A 22,566-nucleotide genomic window follows, 5' to 3' on the forward strand; every position below is an offset into this window, starting at 1 on the left:
AGGAACCCCCAGAACTGCCCCCCTGTGTGGTGCTGAAGTGCTGCTACCTGGGGTCTGGGAAAATTGTGAGAGAGCTCTGACAGCTTCCCTTCTGCAACCTTCCCAGACCCTGGTAAGTGAGAAAAATTCACTGGGTGTAAGGAAATGGGAAATAATTAAATAAATAGAGTGTGGAGGGTTTCCCTGGCTCATCATCATCGTTTATTTACTCCCCACACACTCCCTGTGTAAAGTTGTGAACGTGTAAATAAACTGAGTGCAAGTTGTGGGCTTACTGTATGTGTTTTATGTTTATATTGTAATGGCCATTGGCTGAAATCAATAAAAATTAGAATCACAGAATTGAAGAGCTGGGTGGGGCCTTGCAACGCATGAATTCTGCCCTCAGACATCCCTGGATGGGCTTGAACCACCAACCTTTTGGTTAACAACCTTTGAAAATGTAAAAAAATCCAGTTGTTGCAATTTCACAATTCAGCCATGCAGGATACCAATTCAATAGGCTGACCCTGGACCTGCCCATCACCTGTCCTTGAGCAGATACTGTCAATATTCTGTACTTGACTCATACATGCATTCATTCCACACACCTATTCACAGAGTTTAATGACAGGAATACATCTTCATATATTACAATACTTATGTGCCCTTGTACTGGATAAAAACAATACTTTAGGACTGCAAACTTTACAGTGAGACAACCTAGATGCAAAACCAGGCCAGGATCATAAGGGGTCCAGGGTGGCTTGTGGTGGCAGCCCCTCTACTTTGAAATTCCTGTCACATTGAGACCTGGCCCAATCTCAAGGCTAGGTGTATTCTGGAAGCAGTGTGAAAATTCTTCATTTAAACTGGGTTTTGGTGGACAGGATTGGAGTCAGTGGGTTTTGTTTTTTTAAAATATTTTATTAAGGATTTTCTTGTTTTACAGAAGTAAGTGTAATGCCTCGTATTTTTCCCCCCCATGTAACATTTTTACAAATCCGTTTCATTTGTTGAGACATTAGGGGGAGAAGAAAAAAAAAGGGGGGGAAAGAAAGGGGGTGGAGGGAGGGATGATGGATGGGGGTGGGGTCGGGTGGCGATGTTTCTATTATGCTTAATGTATGGAGAGTTTGGTGTCAGCGTTGCTTGTGTTGTTCACTTGCGTTCCTTTGGTGGTGAGAGAGGTTGGGGTTGGCCTAGGGTGTGATTGTTTGTTTGTGATTGGCTGTGGTGATCTTTGTTTTCATGTGTGAGTGGGGCGGGTGGGTGTTTTGGATCCGGTTAGCCATATTGATTTGTATGCTGTTGGTGGATTATTGTCATTGTCTTGTTGAGCTGTGTATGTGATAAAGGGGAGCCATACCGGGGTGAAGGCGTCTTCTTCTGTTTGTCCCCGTGTCAGTTTCAATTTATTGGTTAATTTTTCTAGTAGGGCTGTTTCCCATACTATTTGGTACCATTGGTCCATGCTTACTCCTGACAGGTCTCTCCAGTGTCTGGTTATGGTGTTTCTGGCTGCTGAAAGTAGGTGGGTTATGAGTTCTTTGTGGTGTAAATGGGCATTGTTGTCTTGGAAGATATTTAGTAGGGCCAATTATGGGGTGATGTCTAATACTTGCTTAGTTATTTTACATATTTCTCGTATGGCTGTTGTCCAGAATAGTTGGATTTGGGAACACTCCCACCACATGTGGAGGTATGTGCCTGTGGAGGTGCACCCTCTCCAGCATTTTGGTGAGGTTCCTGGGCGTATTAGCGCTAGTTTTCTTGGTGTTAGGTACCACCTGTAGGTGAGTTTCAGTGTGAGTTCTTTTCTTTTCGTTGATATGGATTTGAGTCAGTGGGTTTTAATGAATATACATACACTGAAATAGAAATAACAAACAAACAATTGTTACCAATCCCAAGTTCTTGGGTTGGGAAACAATTATTGATGATGATGTTCCCTGATTCTTTTTCTTTATTTTTAAAACTATATTCACAGCCTGCTCCCAAGCTCTTGGGATGGGAAGGGAAACAATAATTAATAAATTATGTTATTACAAAAAATAATGAAAAATAAGGGAGTTTGCAAAGATTCTATAATGTACTGTTGGGTCTCCTCCTCAAACAAATCACCCACACACAATAATGGTTATATTTAAATGCATGGTTTTTCTATATAATCCAATGTTTAGCCCTCTGTTGTTGAGAAAGATGTAAGAAGCTTATTCTCATTCGTGCAAAGCATGTCTGGACTTGTGTTGATCCCACCATGCAGAATGGGGGCTGCCTCCCATGTTGTTTCTAGGGGTGATTCATATAGCAACCAGTAGCTGCTGTGTGTAACCCTGAAGGGAGGTGGTTGCCCGCAGCCTCTGACTATGCACTGAAGCACCCTTAAAACTATTTCCCTTTTCCAAGAAGGTTTGCCTAGTGCCAACCATGCTGCGTTTTAAGCAAAGATGCTGCTGCAGCTGATTGTGGCTGGTTAGGTTTTACTTCTTCTGCTGAATTTCTATGCTCCTGGTCCGTTTTGTCTGTATTTTTGTATTTCATTGTAGAAAATAAAATAAAAGGTTCTACTATTTCTTTGTATACTGCCCTGGTAGCTTTGCTGAAGGGTGGCATAAAAACAGATAAAAGCAAACAAATAAATGAAACATCAGCCTTATTTCCCAGGAAGCTCAGGGTGGCATCTCTCTCTCTCTCTCTCTTCCCAAACCCATAGCATCCCGACAACCAGCCTTGTGCAATAGGAAGGCTGAGAGACGATGACTGGCCCAAGATCACCCATAAAGCTACATGTCTGAGTGGGGATTTGAACCCTGGTCCCCCAGGTCCTAGTCCAACACTCTAACCAGCACACCATTTACTTCCTTCCACTCCAGAGATCCCATCTTATCTGATAAGCTCTCACCCTCTCTCAGTGTTATGGCCTGACCAATTTCTTCTCAATCATTACTCTCGTGTTCATATACTATTTTTCTTCTGTAATTCAAAAGCGGTGAGTAAAAACAGAAAACAGAATAAAGATATAATTTACTGATGAAAATATTCCATGAAACAGGAAGCTTATACTTTCCTCCTGATTTTCACCAGAACAGGGTACTCTGTGGCCATCACTGAGGAGGGTCTTCTACAAATTGTTCTGGTCCTACAGTGGTACCTCTGGATGCAAACGGGATCTGTTCCGGAGCCCTGTTTGCATCCAGAAGTGAATGCAACCCGCATCCGTGGGTCGCGATTTGCCACTTCTGTGCATGCATGTGACGTCATTATGACCGTCTGCGCATGTGCGAGCAGCAAAACCCGGAAGTAATGTGCTCTGTTACTTCCGGGTTGCCGCAGCAAACAACCCGAAAATACTTATCCTGAAGCTACTTCAAGCCGAGGTATGACTGTATTAGATTAAGCTTTTCTTGATGAATAGACTCTAAGCATGGCCCTCCCCTCTCAAACTGAAGCAACTGGTAGACTCCTATGGGGAGAAGCATTCTTTCAGGCAACCTCCAATCCATGGCCAGACACCAAAATGCTAGCAGCTAGAGAAATGGGGGTGGGTAGGCAGAAACACATTTATAAAAAATATATACCTATTTTAAAATTTATTTTAACAAAATAGATATAACAATGAGAATGTGATGTTCTTCTAGGTTTTTGCATTTATACCGCAAAATTCACAATCGGCCTTTGAAAAAAGGGTGGGAACAAAGACCCTCAATGATGATGATAAAAAGAAAATAAAAAAGCTCTTATTTTTCCTTACTAGCTGGAGATGTGCGAGGAGCTAATAAAAAGGTTAAAGATCGGCGCTGTCTCTGCACCTGCAGAGTTTAAAATGTCAGAAAAATGTGGAGATGTGCCAACCTTTCCTCGTCTCTTTGTGTTTCTGCCCTTTCAGAGATTCCTCCCTGTATTTTTAAGCTCTATTCTCTGAGACTCACCCTGCTGGTTCGCTGGATGGTCATAAAAGCTCATTCACCCCAGAAAGGGAGTTCAAGAAAATCTCCAGGGGAACCTCTGTAAATACCTGTACATTTTAGTTGTAATGGGCCCTCTGGGAACACTCTTCCCCTATCAAATTAAACACACTCGGGGATCCTACTAATCAGGGGAAGGCACAAGTCTTGCTGACACAGGCAGAGTTTGCAAACAAAGAAGTCAAGACGAATTAAGCTCCACATGACAGGGCTGGATTGGGAAGGACGGAGGCCTTTGCTCTTTAACCCAAAAGGGCCGTGCTGTGGCTGTCTAAGAAATTAACATGTTGGCAGCTACATTGAGCAGGTAGCTCTGCAAGCTCCAGATGCTGCTTTATTGCCACTGAAGAGAGAGTAAAAAACAGTCTGGCTTTGAAAAACCTGCCATTCAAAGGAAATCAATGTTGTGATATTCCAAGGGGCTACCACATAAAGGAGTCACTGGAAACATGGCATTGCTATTGGGAGTGGGAAAGCTTAAGAAGGATAGCACACAGATGGGTAGAAACCGTAGACACACACCTGCAGTCAAGGAAATATTTATGTGGCTTCCCTGCCCAGTCCAATCCGGACATCAACTCCTCAAAGGATGAACCAGACCTCTGGCTGACCATACACTTGGGGGAGCAGGGTCCTCCACATAGGAGCCAACTCCTAGGGGCCAAGGGGCTTTTGCACCTACAATAAAATATTTGAGGGGACCGTCCCCTAAGTTGATGGGCATTGCCATTCATATGGTGTGTGCGTGCCACATCATGCGATTGATTATGTGGGGTGGGGCTTACCTGCCTCCCCCCCCCCAATATTTTATTCAAGTTGGCACCCCTGGTCTTCCATCACCAGCCCTGGAGATCCTGAGTCTGGGGAGGAACCCCTCAAAAGCTGCCTCCAGTGGACCCTCTTGAGAAACTTTGGGGTGAATGTGGGCTGATGAGCTCCCAGTAGAGTTTGAGAGATGTTCAGCCAACATCTGAGAGTAAAGATGTTCAGGCCCACATGAAAGTGTGTACCTGAAAGACTAAACTTGCATGTGACAGGAATAAAGAACCCCTTATGGGAAAGCATTATCAGCTGGAATTAGGAATGGCCTTGTCTTCATGTTGAGCTTTTCAGTTGCTGGAACATCACAGGTCCTTAGCTTCCTGACCCTAAAAGGTAGAATTCTTGACTCACACTGCTAGGCTGGATCTTCTCTGTTGTTGACCTCAGAACTTTCTAATGTTGCCTCTAGACCACATTTTGGACTCAGAATGATTGTTCATGCCTGATCCTGACTGGTCTTTGACTTCGAATGCTTGACTTATCCTAACATTGTTTGGCAATACTGAGTGTGAGACCATAGCCTCCTTGGATTCTACAGGCCTGGAACCCACCCGCAGACTGTTGATGTGAGTTGTAGTCCAACAACATGGAGGGCCACAGGTTTAAGTAGGCTTTTGCAGTAATATAATGGCAGTGACAGGAGGTGGGCCACCTAATTCTAGCACTAGGCTATGAATAAAAAACAGAGCTAGAAAGACAAAAAGTTGTGTGTAAAGTGACTTTGGGGTATTGTTGCACTTATGGAATGTTGTTGCACAAGGGGAAAAACAGGAAATTACCAAATATTGATGTGCAACGGGGAGCATAACAACAACCAGCTGTTGTGCAACCAGGTTCCATTAGCACAACTGTTGCATTGGATTCCATTGTTGTGCAACCTTTGAACACTGCTGTCTGCTAGCGCAAGGGCTCTTGCAGTAGCGGAATGAGAATGCTGAATACAGCCAGATCTTTACAATTCATCAATGCCATTGACCACTGTGGGATTAGAAGGACTTCAGCTTAAGCACATTGGTTTATGTGGTCTGTGAATGGGGCTGTGTACAATGAACCTCAGGCAAGTTACATCTTACTACTGGCTTTTTAATTCCTCTGCATCAAGCATTTGAAAAAGAAAGCATTCATAAATGTGTGTGTGTGTGTGTGTGTGTGTGTGTGCGCGCACACACGCATGCGAGTATGAGTGTGTGTGCGCATAAACACACACACACCCCTAATGTTGGAATCCTAAAGCATTAAGAGAGCCAAGCCTACAGCCTGGACCCATTTATAACATAAAAACCCATTTAATGGCAAGAATGAAAGCTACTCCATGGGCTATAATTAGTTTAAAGCATTATTGATGAAGGATTATCATGGATGATTTTGTCCTAAGTTGCTCTGCATTATACTCCTCTCTACCTGACACAAGGAATATATTTTTCAGAAGGGAGAGAAAGGTTTGCTTAATCCGTTAATTCTCACTTGTCTCCCGGGTAACAGACTAACTACTGTGTTATTCTGCCTCTTAATGCTAGTCAGGGAATGGGCTGCTACCTACCTCCCTGAAGCTATTCTTTGATCTGGAGGAAGCTGGCATCACAGGTCAAAATTATTTACTTCTGGGTGAACACAGAATCCTGGCACCAAAAGTTTCAAGAAATATCTATAAAGGAATTGTAGTGCATGCCTCCAGGCCAGGCCCAAACTCAAGAGTCTCTTGCTGGTATTTGTTTGACAAACTTGAGCAATGGCTTTTCAAAACTTTCAACTTTTAGGAAACTATTTTCCACATCTGTTGAAGAACGTCTCCATATGTGGCATTCTAGGATGTTGCATAGGATGCTAGACAAGTCCTATTATGCCCCTTAGTGTCATTCCATGTAAACTAGGTTCCTTAGCCTGTGTATAACACTGTCAGGCATATATTGCAGGGAGAGATCAGTAATCTTCTTGATCTTCCTACCGAGAAACCATCAGTACTCTCTGACATATCACAAGGTTCCTCAGAGCAGTTTGTAAGCCACTGTACTGGGGGGGGGGGGGAGAGAAATATGACAGGAAACTAAGCAAAGTATATTGGACTTTTTAAGTTCCTTCAACTTAAGGCTTGGATCCCATAAAATGAGAATAAGTTTAGCTTAATCTTGGAATATCAAGTCATCCCCTTGGGATGGGGATTAAAACAGTTGAGGAAAATCTGCTAGTGTCTGCCATCTTTGACCTGGTCTCCTTGTGGAGGTGATTTTTACTCAACACCACAGACACCATTAGGCAAGTGGTCACTTACACCACATCATCGATAGCTGTTTTAATGCACCAAAAGTCTTGTAATTCTTAGGTCATTCATCAACCCTTAGAACTTGAAATAGGCATAGAAACCAACATTTTATAGGTTTATAGGAGAATGATTTAAGCATTTCTCTCCCTGATGTGTCAAATCACATTTAAGACAGACACTTAAAATAATAATCTTTCTTATTTTCAAAGAAAAATAGTAAGTTTAAACATATACATGTAGATGCCTGTGTGTGCCTGCCCACACCTGAAACCAGGACCTTCATCACCAGCACTCTGACTTGCCAGGGAAGCCTGTCAAACAAAGCTCAATGGAATGTAGAACCAGACAGAGTGAAAATTATTAGCTGCACAGGTCAAACAGGATCAAAAAGGACCTATAAAGCCCCAGGCTCAAAACCAGCTTCTAGGCCTAAGCAACTTGTCAGGAGTCCAGGTATTTTGCTTTGCCCTGAGCTTTGTCTTCTTTACTGTTGTCCCAGTGCTGATGAGATCTCTGCCCTGCCTTGGGCTGACAACCTGTTTCTTGGCAACACCTGCTGAGGCCTAACATGTTGTACACACATGGTAATCTTTAGTCACCAACTGTGACCCTGCCAAGCAAGTGGCTATTTACAATACAATTACTACAGTTTCAATAGCTCTTATAATGGACCAAATGTCTTGTAATTTGTGTGTGTGTGTGTGTGTGTGTGTGTGTGTATTGGAGAGTGTGTATCAATAGCTCAACTTACATATGAAGTATAAGAACAGCAACAAGAATTCATGCCCCAAATTTACAGAAGCTTAAAATGAAAATTCACATGAAAACTGAACCATCCAACCAATCCTGGTTGTTACATAGTACATTCCTGCATGACCCTTGGGATGCCTTCCAACTCTACAATTCTATGTGTCTATGTTTACAAACGAAGTTCAAGGCAAAAATGATAATATAGCCAACAATTGAGACTACATTCCAAAAGGCTACCTGCTAGGAGATTAACCAAAATTAATCTTGACATAAATGTAATATTTAAAAATACTGTAAATCCATTTTTTAAAAATCTACTTTAAATGTGTTAATTACCCATTGAGACTAGTTCCTATATTTTATCATACCCTTCCTTAATAAATGGTGCTTTTGACAATCCCCATTTTCCTGCATATTCTGGATCTATAGACTTTAACATCCTAATACTTCACAGACGTACTATAGAAGACAGAATGAAATTGTGTGAGCTCTCTGCATGCACAGAGAATTACTTCAACCTGTTCTTAAAATTATCACCTTGCATTCTAGCACATCTGGGAAGCTCCAAGTGTGTTGAGGAAGGTGGAATCCAGAACAGTTGCCAGAACATTTAACTAAACAAGCATTCACTTACTTCAGCATGCATATGCAACCTAAGAGACAGTATGTGCACATTTTGAAAACGGTGTATATATAAGGTCATATTCAAATATGAAATAAAATAACATAACATAAAGCAGACACCATTTAGAAACAAAGAAACTTGCCTTTTGAAACACTTGATAGTTGGACTTGGACCATATGTCAAGCTGCAGAAAAAGAAAAAAGTCCCATATCATCATCATCATCATCATCATTAAATGTGTTTCATCTGAGGATTACAGGGGAGTTTACAATATAAAAACACAAAAATATGTAACACAGTAACATACAAAAACAATACCCCCCCCCCCAGTTTAAAAGGCCATAGGTTGTTTAATTAGGCCTGGAAGAAGAGGAATGTTTTTGTCTGGTGCCTAAAGATATGCAATGACGGCGTCAGGCGAGCCTCTCTTGGGAGAACCTTCCACAAGTGGGAAGCCACCACAGAAAAAGGCCCATTCTCGTTTTGATGCCCTCCAGACCTCTCATTGTGGAGGCAGACAAGCAAGAGCATCAGATGATGAACGCAGGGTCTGGGACGGCGCATATAGGGAGAGGTGGTCCTTGAGATATTGCAATCCTGAGCCGGTTAAGGCTTTATAGGTCAAATCCAGTACTCTGAATTGGGCCCAGAAACTAACTTGCACGCAGTGCTGTTGGGCTAGGATTGGTATCATATGCTCAAATTGTACTGCTCTGGTGAGCAACCTGACCACTAAATCTTGCAGCAGCCTTCTTCAGAGGCAGTCCTATGTATAACACATTGCAGAAATCTAACCTAGATGTTGCCAAAGCACATGACAGAAATTAGGTTAGCCCTGTCCTGACAGGGGTACAGCTGGGCCATCAGCCAAAGTGACTGAAGGCACTCTGCCCCACCAAGGCCACCTGAGCCTCAAGTGACAGCAATGGATCCAGGAGTACTCCCAAACTGTGTACCTATTCCTTCAGAGGGAGTGCAAACCCATCAAGAATGGGCAACCTTCAATCTATCCAGTTCAGAGAACCACCCACTAACAGTGCCTGAGCCTTATCCGGATTAAGCTTCACTTTACTGGCTCTTGTCCAGTACATTACACAGCCACTGCCACACCTGCAGATGCAAAGGAGGAATAGAGCTGTGTGTCATCAGCATAATGCTGACAACATACTCCAAAACTCCAGTTGACCTCACTCAGAGGTTTCATGTAGATACATGTTCAACAACACAGGGGATAAAATCAAACCCTGAGGAACCCCAAATGGAAACAAAGAGCACTCACCAAGAATCACCCTCTGGACCATCCAAGTAGGACTGAAACCATCACAAGGTGGTGCCACCCACCTCCAACTTGGACAGTCGCTTCAGAAGGATACCATGGTTGATGGTATCAAAATACACTGAGAGGTTGGGGAGAATTAACAGGGACACATTTCCCTTGCCTGCCTCTTGACAGAGATCATCATGCAGGGTGACCAAAGTGGTTTCTGTGCAAAAACTGGGCCTAAATCCTGACTGATAAGGATCTAGAAAAACAATTTCCTCCAATAGCGTCTGGATCTGACCCATGACCACTTGCTCAAGAACTTTGCCCAAGAAGGGGAAATTGGCAACTGGTTGGTAATTACTTAGATTTTCTGAATCCAGGGAGAGTTTCTTAATGAGTGGTGTTGCTACTGCCTTCATCAAGCAGACATGGCCCTCTCCCTCTCACAAGGAAGCATTAATACTTCCCTCGTCCAGCCAGCTGTCCCTTCCCTGCTAGTTTTTCTCAGCCAAGAGGGCCATGGGTCCAGAACACAAACTGTCATCTTGACCAATCCAAGCACCTTGTTTGCATCCTTGAGACTTTCTAACTGAAACTCTTCCAACATAACAGTATTCTGGACATCTCTTGAAATTCATCTGCTGTAACAATAGAGTCAAGGTCCTGGCGGATGCAAGCAAGATTAACATACATGAAATATTAAGAAACACAGATTCATTCCACCTTTTTTATTAGACTGATTCCTATTGGAATTATTCCTGACAAGCAAATTTAAACTGGAATCCTAAACCTTTCCACTAGATAAGGGGTCCAGTGCACATGAAATAAAAGGCCTATTCAGGCATCCAGCCTCACAGGAGGTAGGAGCAGGGCTGGCCCACTCACAAAGCAAGGTGAGGCAACTGCCTCTATCAGCAGAATCCACAGAAGCGGCAAATCCAACCTCTGAGGAATGCATTGCCCTCTGTTGCTGCTGCAGTGCCAGGGTTCCTTGGAGGCCCAATCTGCTGCCTCCACAATGGCCTCTTGGCAAATAGGAGGGACTGCTGGTCTTCCTCCTATGGAGGAAATCACAGAAGCTGCCCTCTGGGGTCTCCTGGACTCTGCACCTGCCTTTGATTACCAGTTCTACCATCAGGTAAGGTTGCTTTGACCCTCACCATTGTTCCTGATGTATATCTTCACTCCTCCCTTCTTCTCTGGTCTGGGGGACACCATTTTATGGCTTGCCTCAGGTGCTAAAAGGTCTTGGGCCAGCCCTGATTGGGAGAGTGGGTCTGTGCATGTCAAGCCTGTATAGACACCCAAACCATTCCCTCACAAATGCTGCCAGCATGCTAGAGATATGCCTATTGTGGAACAATCTCCTGAACATGTATCAGCTGCCCTGTGAGCTGTAACTTTGAGTGCCAGCACTTTAAAATGGGGACTGGAAATACACTGGCAAACAGGATAATTAGTACAATATAGACGTAATGTGAACTGACTGCCTGGCACTGAACAGTACCTAGGTGGCCACAATTTTGCTCCAGCTGAAATTTCCAAACCGTCTTCAAAGTCAACCTCATGTTGTCTGGGCAGCCTCAGTTTATTACAATAGTCATGACCCCACTAGTGCATGGATAACAGTCAACTGGCATACCTTCCCTAGCTCCTATAAAGGATTCTTGGCTGCCATCATCTGGGCAAACTTGGTTGGTCCTTCAGGGGAGAGTGCAACCTCAATCTAAGACCAGTCAAAAACCTCTATCCAGAGTAGTATGTTTCCCTACTTATAATGCCTCTATTTTGTCTGGACTAAAGTCTCTGCTTGTTCTCCCTCATTCAGCCCAAACAGCTTCCAGGCACCAGTTCAGGAGTTCAACAGCCTCCATGGGATGAAGAGGTGGAAAAAGGAGATACAGCAGTGCCATCTGTATATTGCTGATGTTTCAATTCACATCCCTGGGTGACTTTCCCATTTGCTACTAGGCTAGAGCTTAAATGCAATGCTGTCCTCACATACCTGATTGAGTGCCAATCTTGCCCAAATGGTCGCACTTATGAAGACAAACCAAAAGCCTTGTTTATCTTCTGCTGTTTCTTCTGTAATAATTTAGGCTGCTATCCTAACCTCACATAATTAGGAGTAAGCTCTATTGAATTCAACAGGACTTATTCTGAGTAGACCTACTTAGGAATGAACTTTTGCATGAGCATCTATAGAAGTTTTCATGCAATTACCTATTGCTGTACTGCCACAATATAAACTCATACAAACAAGTCCTCCTGGGCTACTTCGCCCTCCACCTAGACAGCACAATCGCTTCAATTCATTTGGAACAGGTTGTGCTGATCCATGTGAATATTTAACAGTGTCAGAACTGTGTCTGTAACAAGGGCATCTCTCATAAAGCCTTGATGCAGTCTTGTGTCCACAACATAAGCAATTCAGTGACAAGTGACACAGAAAACATTTAGCTGAATTAAGCCAGAAAACTGGCCTACAGGGACCAAATAAAATGCCCCCCCTTGAATATTGTATTTAGATTCCTGGGAAGGAGAGACCTTTGTTAAGCAGAAGTTAAGGTCACAGGGTAATGTTATGCACACACCTGAGATTCAGTTGCCTTTTACATTTTTCAAGAGCAGCGGGCTGAAAAAGCAATACATTTCAATATTAAAACACAGTAAAGTCTTGCAACTGGATTTTGGGGTTTAAAGGATTGTGGAGAGCATGGATTAGTGAAATGTGCCACTAAGTAACTGAGTTCAATTTTATGTAGATGGTTGCTATGCTTTTGGTAAAGCTGGGGGTAGATCAAGACAAACTCCTTGCAGTATTCTAGCAGCCCACCCCAACAATCACAAATTTATGGCTCACTCCTTTTCAATTCCAAATATCTTGCACTAGCTCTGTTTTTCCTCTCCTATCTGGAACACACCCCACCTCATTTAACATTCTTGTAAATATCATTATTATTTATTCATATGACACCATCAATATGCAGGTGCTTTAGAGAGTACAGGAGGGCAAGCCCTTGCCCAGAGGAGCTTGAAATCCATAAATCTGGCACAGGAGAGACAACAGAAGGTAGGGAAGTGGAGGGAGAGGTAAACATGGAAGAACTGGTATTTAAGATCAAGCCATGGTTGAACCATGGGAACTAGAGGGTTCTGCCAAAGGAGGATTCATGCTATTTCTCAGTTCCACTTTCAGCTCTGTGAGTTTTTCAAGGCTCAGATTAATTCTACTTGATCCAACTTTTACCCAGATCCCTTGCAAAAGTGGACGTTCACTTTCATGGCTATTCCATGGGGAGAGAGAAGAAAAATGTGACCATGGAGGGAGAAGAGTCGGTGGAAGAAGACTGGAAGAAATTTAAAGACTATTTACAGAAATACTGCAAAATTAATGAATGTTAGAATGATGTCAGAATGAAATTAAGTGGTCTTAGCAACAATGTTATAAAGGTGTATGTACAAATGGATTGTTAACAGATGAGAATTTAAAGTTATAATATGTTAAGTTAAAGGATTAAGATAAAAACAAAGAGGGAAAGGAATTGCTGAATTAACTAATAGAACTGGAATACAAAAAAGGGAGGTGTGAGGAAGTCAGGGAAGTAAGGAAATGAAATGTAAGTTATGGAAAGATTGATGTGTTTTTCTTTTAAGTGTTTTTTATCTTTTTTCTGTATTTTGTATTTTTTTATTTTTCCTTTCTTTTTTATCTATGTAATGTTTTTTCTTTGAAACTTTAATAAATATCATTTTTTTAAAAAAGAAAAATGTGACCATGGGCCTAAATAGGTTGGCAACCTCTAGTTTCAAGGCTCACTCTGGCTCCATGTTAACTGGAATGATGGGGTTGCTTTTACGCTATGTTCTGAGTAGCAGCTGTACCTTCCACATATGTGATGATGACTATGTTTATTTATCTTTCTTTTCTCCAGACTAGTACTCAATGTGGCTTACACAAATTAAAACAACACAGATATAGTACAGAAGACTAACAACATCTCTTCTCCCACCTATCTTCTCTCCCAACCTTATACTGTATACAACATTAACACCTCACACTGAATGTAACTCATCTGTAGAAAAGACTCTACGACCTGAAAATAGAGACAATGCAAGCACTTTTATAATCCAATAAAATCTTTAATAAAAACTAAATTAAAAAGATAATAGTTGAAAAGTACCGTATTTTTTGCTCTATAAGACTCACTTTTTCCCCTCCTAAAAAGTACGGGGAAATGTATGTGGGTCTTATGGAGTGAATGCAGGCTGCGCAGCTATCCCAGAAGCCAAAACAGCAAGAGAGATCGCTGCTCTCGCTGCGCAGCGATTCCTCTTCTTGTTCTGGCTTCTGAGATTCAGAATATTTTTTTCTTGTTTTCCTCCTCCAAAAACTAGGTGCGTCATGGTCTGGTGCGTCTTACAGAGAGAAAAATACGGTAATTAAACTACAATAGTTAAAACAAATTTATTAAAATATGAACAGTAAAAATATCACAATGCTATTAGAAAGCCCTCACAACACTATTTAAAAGCCCTTTTCTTAAAAAACAAAACAAAAAAAGTCACACCCCAAAAGCCTGTTAGAATAAAATGGTCTTTACTTGCTGACAAAAGGATGGAGCCAGTCTAGCTTCTCTAAGGAGGGAGTTCCAAATTCTGGGAGCAGCCACCAAGGTGATAGGGCCCCCACCAAACATATCTGAAAGGACCGAGCCTTTCCCAAAGATTTCAGAGTGCAGGCAGATTCAGGAGAATATGGTCCAGCAGATAACTTAGGCCTAAGTTGCATAGGGCCTTTAAAGTCATAACCAGCACTTTGAATTATATCCAGAAACAGACAGGTAGCCATGGGGCTAGCATTGTCAGCCTATGATCCACACATAGGTGGAAAAAAACCTAACAACATTACCTGGATCAGTGCAGAAGCAACTGCAGAGCCAGTGAAAATCAAACGATGCAGCTGGATCAAAGTTATCTGATCCAATGAGCAAGACTGGCTGTTTCAAAACCAACACCCTTTCCTTTCCTTTCATGTCATGGTGGCACTTGCCAACATGAGCACCATGGCTTCATAAAGGATCAAGTCTCTCAGTATTTATTTTCATTCTTTTGTTAAAAACAAAACAAAGAAAAGATGAACCACACAGAAAAAGCACAATGCCAGTCACAACAACTGAAATCAGTTCTGAACGGTAATTCCTTAGCATAGGAGCTGAAGAGCCCTAATGTACGTAATTCAATTCTTGCATTCTTTTTAATGCTCACCAAGGTTTTAAAAATAAAATGGAGCCATATGCAAGGCCTGTAAACCCACCACCATGAAACCAGACGAATGAGGTGGGTGTGCTAAACAATGCATTGTTGCAGGTCTATTATTCTTCAACTTTTCACTTTCAATCAAGACACACATTTGTAACTAAAAAGCTGCTGAGAGCACAATTTCAAGGCATCCTCTGCATGTGAATTAAATTGTGCCTCAATTCACTCTCTCTCTTTCTCCCAGTGCCCTACTCTCCCCACCCACCCCCAGCACAAGTAACAAGAGGCCATTTTCTGAAGGTCGTCTGAACGATTTCAAAGGCGATAACAAATCAAAATGTTCCCTGCATCTAATATCAAACAGGGCTGATGCCAACTCTTATTAGAGAAATCGGATTCAACCCCCCTCCCCTTTACCCAAACACACACACATCCTGCTTTGAAGTGGAAAGAATGCCGGGATCAGAAATTACTCGAGAGACGGTTCTGGCTGTCTTTGAAGCTTTCCTTTGATACCACTATTTCTTCTCCTCACTTATGCTGGGAGGCAAAAAGCTGCCTTTTCTTATTGATATGGGGTAATTAACGAAGTCAGAACATTACCATAACCCAGGTGGCTTAACAGGGCAATTCAACAGAGACACCCCCTCCTCACATTCCTTTAGCCTTACCTAGTGCAAAAACCTATTTGGCCAGGTAGCACTGCCCATTCCAAACTTGTCAAGTCATGGCTCTTTCCCCACTTCCAGCGCTTGTACAAATGCAGCAAGTCACGACTGCCAAAGAAATACTAATGCAGTTTTTGTTTTGATTAGCAGAGCTGGGTGAGCAAATTAATGGCTCGGGTCAAAGTCTGTCCCAAAAGGATGAGCTGCAAGAAGTCCGTTAGTCAAGTATCTGAAAGGTACCAGCTAATTGCCTGTCATGCGTGGACTGTGCCACTGACAGAAGTAGGGAGAGTATGCCTGAAAATATGGGTGGCATGAAGCCACTCGTGCTGCTATGTGGCCAATTAAAATGCATCAGTCTGTGGTGGAGCGATGGACCAGGAGAAACTGCAGGAGAATCAGAGCCAGAACTGGTCGTAAAGTGAAGACTGACAGGTCCCAGTTTGCATCCAAAAAAAAGGGGGGGGGGGGAGGAGCAGCAGCGCAGAGTAACTGCCACAACACAGGTTGCTTAACAGGGTAATTCAAGTGAGACTGTGATGAAGCACCCACCTAGTGCAAAAGGCAAGAAGCAATTTAGACCACAGGATGTTAAATGCCTAATGCACAATACAAAGCAAAGCGTTAATAGTTCTCATTTAATATCTTCCACTCTGCATTATAAATGGTCCACCTTTTCACCATGTTGGGGAAGGGAGGGGGGAATACCCACAGGATGCCATCCAATAAAAACATGCTTAAGGCTACTGATTTCAGCTGGCCTGAGCAAACTGTCTCTAGGACTGTGGTCCCAGTGACTTACTTCCAAGCCAACCAAGAAGTATCGGTGCAATTGATTTTAGTGGGACTTCTAAGTAAAATGCCTGAAAGAACTGAAAGTAAATCGTCAGTCAAATACTTAGAATTCAAACGGCAAATCTATTTATTCCAAGAGCCTAGAATATGAGCAGGGCCTTGCCAGCTGGTATGCCTGTTTTCACTTTGTTAGGAAACTCTTATTCCTTGCTTTGCTTCACCTCCTTAAGCCTGGAAACACTTTCTTGGGATGCATCTGTGTTGCCAACTTTCCCACCCATATCCCTTTTAATGAAGCCTTTGGCTTAACCCCTTCATCCTACATGCAACAGCATTTGTTAGCATGGGGTTTTTTTGCCTCTCTTATTTTTTTATTTTATTTGTTTAACAAAATTTATACACTACTTGACTAGAGGAAAACATCCATGTTTACTAAAAAACAACCCCTCTCCTTCCCGCTGCTGAAATTTAGATTTTTGGTTTAGAAATTAAGATTTCAGGGCAGGGACAGATATTCTTCTTTCCTTTATGAAGCACTATGTTGAGTGATGGTATTATGTGGGGGGAGGGGAGTAACAAAGGAGAAGGTTAAGCATTTTCTCTCTCTACTTTGGCATGAAAATTTCCTGTCCATCTTTTCTTCATTGCTATTTGCATTTTGAATAGGAAGAACAACAGGCCCCTTTCACGGTTAAGACAAGAGTTTTGATTTTTATAATCTACTTTTCTTTTCTCTTAGGACATCTCTCTCAACCACTGGCAGCGAGAGTGGATAAACTAGAACAAGCTTGTTCAACATCACTTAAGCGGTTTCCCCAAAACAGCTCTTCAAGAAGAAAATCCAGCTATGATGGCAATCACTCAGTCCCAAAAAGGTGCAGTTAAGAAAGCAATACTGCACTAGTTCAACCAAACCTCTCCTCACTGTCATTGCAGCTGAAAAATGATGTGTGGATCTTCAGCAAAAGTCCAACTCAGTGCTACCAAAAGCCCTGAAACAAAGCCATAAAATCAAGGCCCAGGGGCCAAGCGGCCCCCCAGGAATATCTGGCTCTTATATCTGGCTTTTGCAGGTAATGGGGGTGGGGGGGTGGGCCTAGCTGGGGTCTCAGCCCTGGGTGAAAACTCTAGAGGGGCTCCATTGAGACTCCCAGCTTATGGGGGAGGGCTTCCCCCTCCTTGCAGCTCCGGAGTCTAAAAGTGCCAAGTGTCCTTCAGCATCCTTCTGTGGACCTCAAGCTGCTGAGCACCAGAGGGATGCTGATTTGCAAGGGGAAGCAGGAAATCCTGGAAAATGATCCTCCTTCCCCTTTCCCCCTGTCTGTTTTTGGAACTGTGTGCGAAAGAGAAATCCTTGAGAAGGTTGCTCGCCAAGCAAAGTTGAAAAGGGGAAGTTTCATTGCTTTCTTCTTTTGCTTCCCTCAATGTCTCAGAGGTTAGTTAAAGAGATCAGAACACCACCTCCTGTCCTTTTTGGGGCCAGATGCTTTTGTCATGCTTAAACAATTTACATGTCAAGTTCACAAGATAAGCACTTTGGCGTATTGCATACTTAGGTGTTCTTTCTCTGTCTCTGTGTCTCAGTGTGTGTTGGATTTAGAGGACAACATACATGTTTACATCATGTGTATACATAAAGAGGGCACTGCTGCATACAATCATCTACAAAAAAATCAGTCGTCTTTATACTGAAAATAAAATACCTGCAATGAAATAAATGTGATGCTGACATATGAAGCACTTTGTATTTATCCCTTCCTGTAATTTGGAAGGGAAATGTAGCCAATCCACTCTAAATTCCTTAATTGCAATGATTCAGCAGCCAGCAATTTTTAAGGAAAACTTGTGGAGTATTTTTTTCTTTTACTTTATTCTTTAGAGCAAGCATGGACAAACTTGGCCCTCCAACTGTTTTGGGACTACAACTCCCATCATCCCTAGCTAACAGGACCAGTGGTCAGGGATGGTGGCAATTGTAGTCCCAAAACAGCTGGAGGGCCACATTTGGCCATGCCTGCTTTTAGAGCCTTAAACTGCAAGCATTTACTACTAAGAAGAATGTCCCGCTGAATTCAATGGAGCTTGCTCCCAGGAAACTGTGTAAAGATTCTGCAGTCTTATACTGCAATCTTAAGCATCTTTATTCACAAGTAACTCCCACTGAGTTCAATAGGGCTTACTCTCTGGGTATGTGCCTGATCATTATCAGTTTCCATTAACTATCATCTATCTATCTATCTATCTATCTATCTATCTATCTATCTATCTATCATCTATCTATCTATCTATCTATCTGTCATAATACTTAGAATTTGTCAAATGATCTATTACTCTCTGATGAGATCTGCTTAAGGTTGAATGAAAGCCAGATACACACAGAGACAATTTTACTATTTGGAGAGACTATCTCTTCTCCAGATTACTTTTTTTCCTTCTTGCTACTTTTTATGCCCTTTGTGAACAAATGTGTTGAGAGATGTGTGTGTCTGTGTACGCAAACGCACGTGGGGTGTGTGTGACAAACTGGGTCTTTGCCCCAGGTGACAGAAAGCCTAGTTTCGGCCCTAGCTCTTGGAATTCGCTCACCACATGCCACAGTCCCTTCTTAGCCACCCTCATCCACCCAGGCCACTCTCCTCCCGAGCCTTGCTTTGTACCCTCCTTGAGTGTTTTTGCCTTGTTGGACTGTGCCCTTGAACTCTGATAATGACTCTTGCATGCTTGGAGGATACAGAACTATGTGTGTGTGTATATAATCTAGCCTACTGCACAAGGTAAGAATTTATTTTCATTGCTCTACCCACTTCTACCTCTAGCTCTGCTCACCACTGGCATATGGCCCTTGGAAGGTTGATGAGAAGGGAATGTGGCCCTTGGGCTGAAGAAGGTTCCTCACCCTTGTCATATGCTTTACTGAATATGAGTCACCAGCTCTGTAAGGATCTGAGACTCCCTATTCTAGCCTGACCCAGGATAACTCTGCAATCCTAACTTATGCACACATGAATTTGATTTCCATTAGGGCTTTTTTGAATTCTGTGCCCCTTTGCTATACTATGATAATAATATTTATAGCTTCATCCACTGCATTTTATGGAGTAAAAGAAGAAGACAGGTCTCTGCCCTCAGGCACTTACAAATCTAAATGAAGACTGAAGAAGAGTTTGGATTTGATATCCCGCTTTGTCACTACCCTAGGGAGTCTCAAAGCGGCTAACACTCTCCTTTCCCTTCCTTCCCCACAACAAACACTCTGTGAGGTGAGTGAGGCTGAGAGACTTCAGAGAAGTGTGACTAGCCCAAGGTCACCCAGCAGCTGCATGTGGAGGAGCGGGGAAGCGAACCCGGTTCACCAGGTAACGAGTCCACTACAACACACTGGCTCTCTCTCTGACTGGTGTATGTGTGTCTCTTTGGCAGCTGGAAAGGTAAGCTTTTGTAATCTTACTAATTAAGTTATTAAATGTGTATTCTGCCCTTACTCCCAAAGATCCCAGTATGGAAAAATGATAGCAGATGGCACTACTCAAATACTCTGCTACAAGCTCCTTCACAAGCTTTATTTTAGGACATTTCTACCTTGCCTTTCATGTATGCTCACGCATACCCTGCCCCCCCCACCCCAAAGCAGCTTCCAGATTGAAAACACAAAAATTCAATAAGTACAATGTTGTGAAGATTAAAAAAAAATATGACTGATTGCAAGTCACCTCAAGCACTTGCTGGTAAAAAGGGGTCCAAGTGTATTAAATTTATGAGATACCCCAACTCCACTTTGAGGTGCCAGATAGATTATTATCTGTTCTGCACATTGAAAAGAAAAAGAGGATTTTTGGACAGTCAGTTTTTAGATTTTATTTTACTGGTATCTTAAATGTCTGCTTCACTTGTATGCTCCCTTGAAAAGGAAGTGAAGTGAAGTGAAGAACCTTCTTTAGATGGGTGAGAACCAGAACTGTGTGTTCTTCTGTGTGGAAGCGAAATGCATCCCTTAAGGTTCCCACCTGACAAAGCTTCCAGGAGAAACATGCAGTGATGCTGTCAGTCAGTTCCAGGAAAAGAGTGGCTCAAGTTCCCCCTCCTTTCAGGACATCCCAGAAGCTTCTGCACATGTGCAGTGTCCCTACCTCAGCCTGTGTGTGTTACTAGGCAACCCAGTTTAAAGCCAGGCCAAGGCAATCTTTGGACACCTTTTATTTTCTCTCTAGTGGGAGAATCTTTTACCTGAAAAATGGAATTATATGTTCTTTCCAGCAGAGCAGATCCACCCCCACCACCGCCTTTTAAATCCTAAGGAGAGCAAGCAGCTAAGGAACTCAGGGGTCAGTGCGTAACACAATGTTGTATGTTACAAGCGATTCGCTTTTTTGAAAAATAATTCTGTCCTCATTATAACATGGCCTATGGGTGCCAAGTGCTTGTCTGGTTATAATGAACCTTGTATTTTTAATGGGTTTTGTAATAAGAAGAGAGAGAGAGATCCAGAGGGGCGGGGGAAGAATGTGAGAGACAGGAGTGCTTAGTACTTGTTACTGGCAAAAAGGTGAGCCTAGGTGGGTATCTCAGCAAGAGCCCATTCCACTCTGAAGAGAGAAAGAAACCAACTTGAAGGCTGTCAGGTCCCATTAACATCCTCTAAAGCTCCACAGAAAGCCATATGGAATGCATGCAGTCAAGAGAAATTAGGGGTTCAAACCAGGTGACTTTTTCCCCCATAAAGCAGATCACTCATGGAAGCAGGTTGCACTTCCTTAATAGCTGCCATTCAGAATGCTATGGTTATCATCAGATTAAACCAACTTGGGACAAGTCCCTGATTTCTCATCAGAAAGAGGTTTTTCTTATTGAATGGAAAATTGGTGTACAATTTCCTGGTGGCTTGGCAGTGGGGAGAGAAATCCAAAGCCTGGGCAACTGATGTGCCCCAGCAATAGTAGATACTAATAATGATGCAACATGGGCCTAAGGCAAATGTGGAGAACTTTTGGCCATTCAGAAGCTGCTTAATGATAATTCCCATCAGCTTTAGCAAGCATGGGTAATGGCCAAGTATTGTGGTACTTACTGTCCAGTAACATCGGGGTGGGGAGCAAGGATCCTCACAACTGGTCTAAGGGCTGAGGACATAGTAAATCAGGAGAGAAGTTATCTAAAATTAAAAGTGGGATGCTTTACATAAATAACATTCTTGGGCCAGGGATGCATCAATTGTAGAGACTTGCTCTTCTGTAATTGTCTGAGCACCAAGTTCCATATAAACATCCATAGTAAAGGGAAGTATGGAAGAGACACTTACCTTACCATCATCTGTGTATACATTTTCATGATACCCCTTGACAATTGTTCGGTCAATGAAGAGGCTCCGCATCACCACTATGACTTTTAACACTTTTCCTAATGTAACCTGTCAGGGGGTGAGAGGACGTAAACGTGACAAAAAAAAAAAGACAATGGTAAGAAACACATACTCCATAATTTAAAAGACTGAAAGGCAAATGGGGGCTTTTCTATATGAGCATCAGAGAAGAACCCTTTATTGATAGTGTTTAGGTTCTGAACTATATATTATGCATGTCAAAATGGCTTTCCCATGTTGAGTTCTCCCCTCCACCCCACCAATATTTAGGGTTATCCCCAGATCCTGCCAACCTAGCAGTTCAAAAGCATGTCAAAGTGCAAGTAGATAAATAGGTACCACTCCAGCGGAAAGGTAAATGGTGTTTCCGTGTGCTGCTCTGGTTTTGCCAGAAGTGGCTTAGTCATGCTGGCCACAAGACCCGGAAAAATTGTCTGCGGACAAATGTCGGCTCCCTCGGACAGTAAAGCAAGATGAGCGCCACAACCCCAGAGTCGTTCGCGACTGGACTTAACTGTCAGGGGTCCTTTACCTTTACCTTTTTAGCTCCTAACCACCACCTTGCAAGTTTTTCTGTTTCCAACAGTTCCTTTCCAACAGGGAGGCTGATGACGTCCAAGTCGGGGAGGGAAAAACTTATGTCACAATTACTTTCCACATACAATCCTACCCCACTCTTGAACCTTCAGCTATGGGTTTGGATAGAGCAAATAGTATTCAGCATGGATTTATCAAAAGTATATGCTGATGTCATATTTGGGTCAGAACTGAAACAACCTCATCCTGAGAGCCAAAGTTAAAGTTGAGCTTTGGGTTA

At 42.6% G+C, this 22,566-nt stretch overlaps 1 protein-coding gene and 1 long non-coding RNA gene across 7 annotated transcripts in view; both read right to left on the reverse strand.

Annotated features, from left to right (window-relative positions):
* The window catches only part of LOC308468471, a 253,966-nt gene that overhangs the window by 15,266 nt on the left and 216,134 nt on the right, over window positions 1–22,566 (reverse strand). The window lies entirely within an intron of this gene.
* MED27 (mediator complex subunit 27) overlaps window positions 1–22,566 on the reverse strand; it is a 175,656-nt gene that overhangs the window by 11,745 nt on the left and 141,345 nt on the right. For 2 of the 6 annotated variants that reach the window (XM_080990651.1, XM_080990654.1), the window contains 4 exons: window positions 21,690–21,797; window positions 12,263–12,303; window positions 10,219–10,331; window positions 8,547–8,650 (listed from right to left, as the gene is read on the reverse strand). In XM_080990651.1, the coding sequence (XP_080846777.1) occupies window positions 8,547–8,650; window positions 10,219–10,331; window positions 12,263–12,303; window positions 21,690–21,797 (366 nt within the window). Of the gene's footprint in view, window positions 1–8,546; window positions 8,651–10,218; window positions 10,332–12,262; window positions 12,304–21,689; window positions 21,798–22,566 lie in introns of those variants that run through there. The other 4 variants (XM_080990655.1, XR_013981653.1, XM_080990652.1 and 1 more) reach the window with 4 other exon arrangements.

Source organism: Podarcis pityusensis, assembly GCF_964106645.2.
Source record: "Podarcis pityusensis genome assembly, chromosome: Z".
In the NCBI taxonomy this organism is placed as follows: domain Eukaryota; kingdom Metazoa; phylum Chordata; class Lepidosauria; order Squamata; family Lacertidae; genus Podarcis; species Podarcis pityusensis.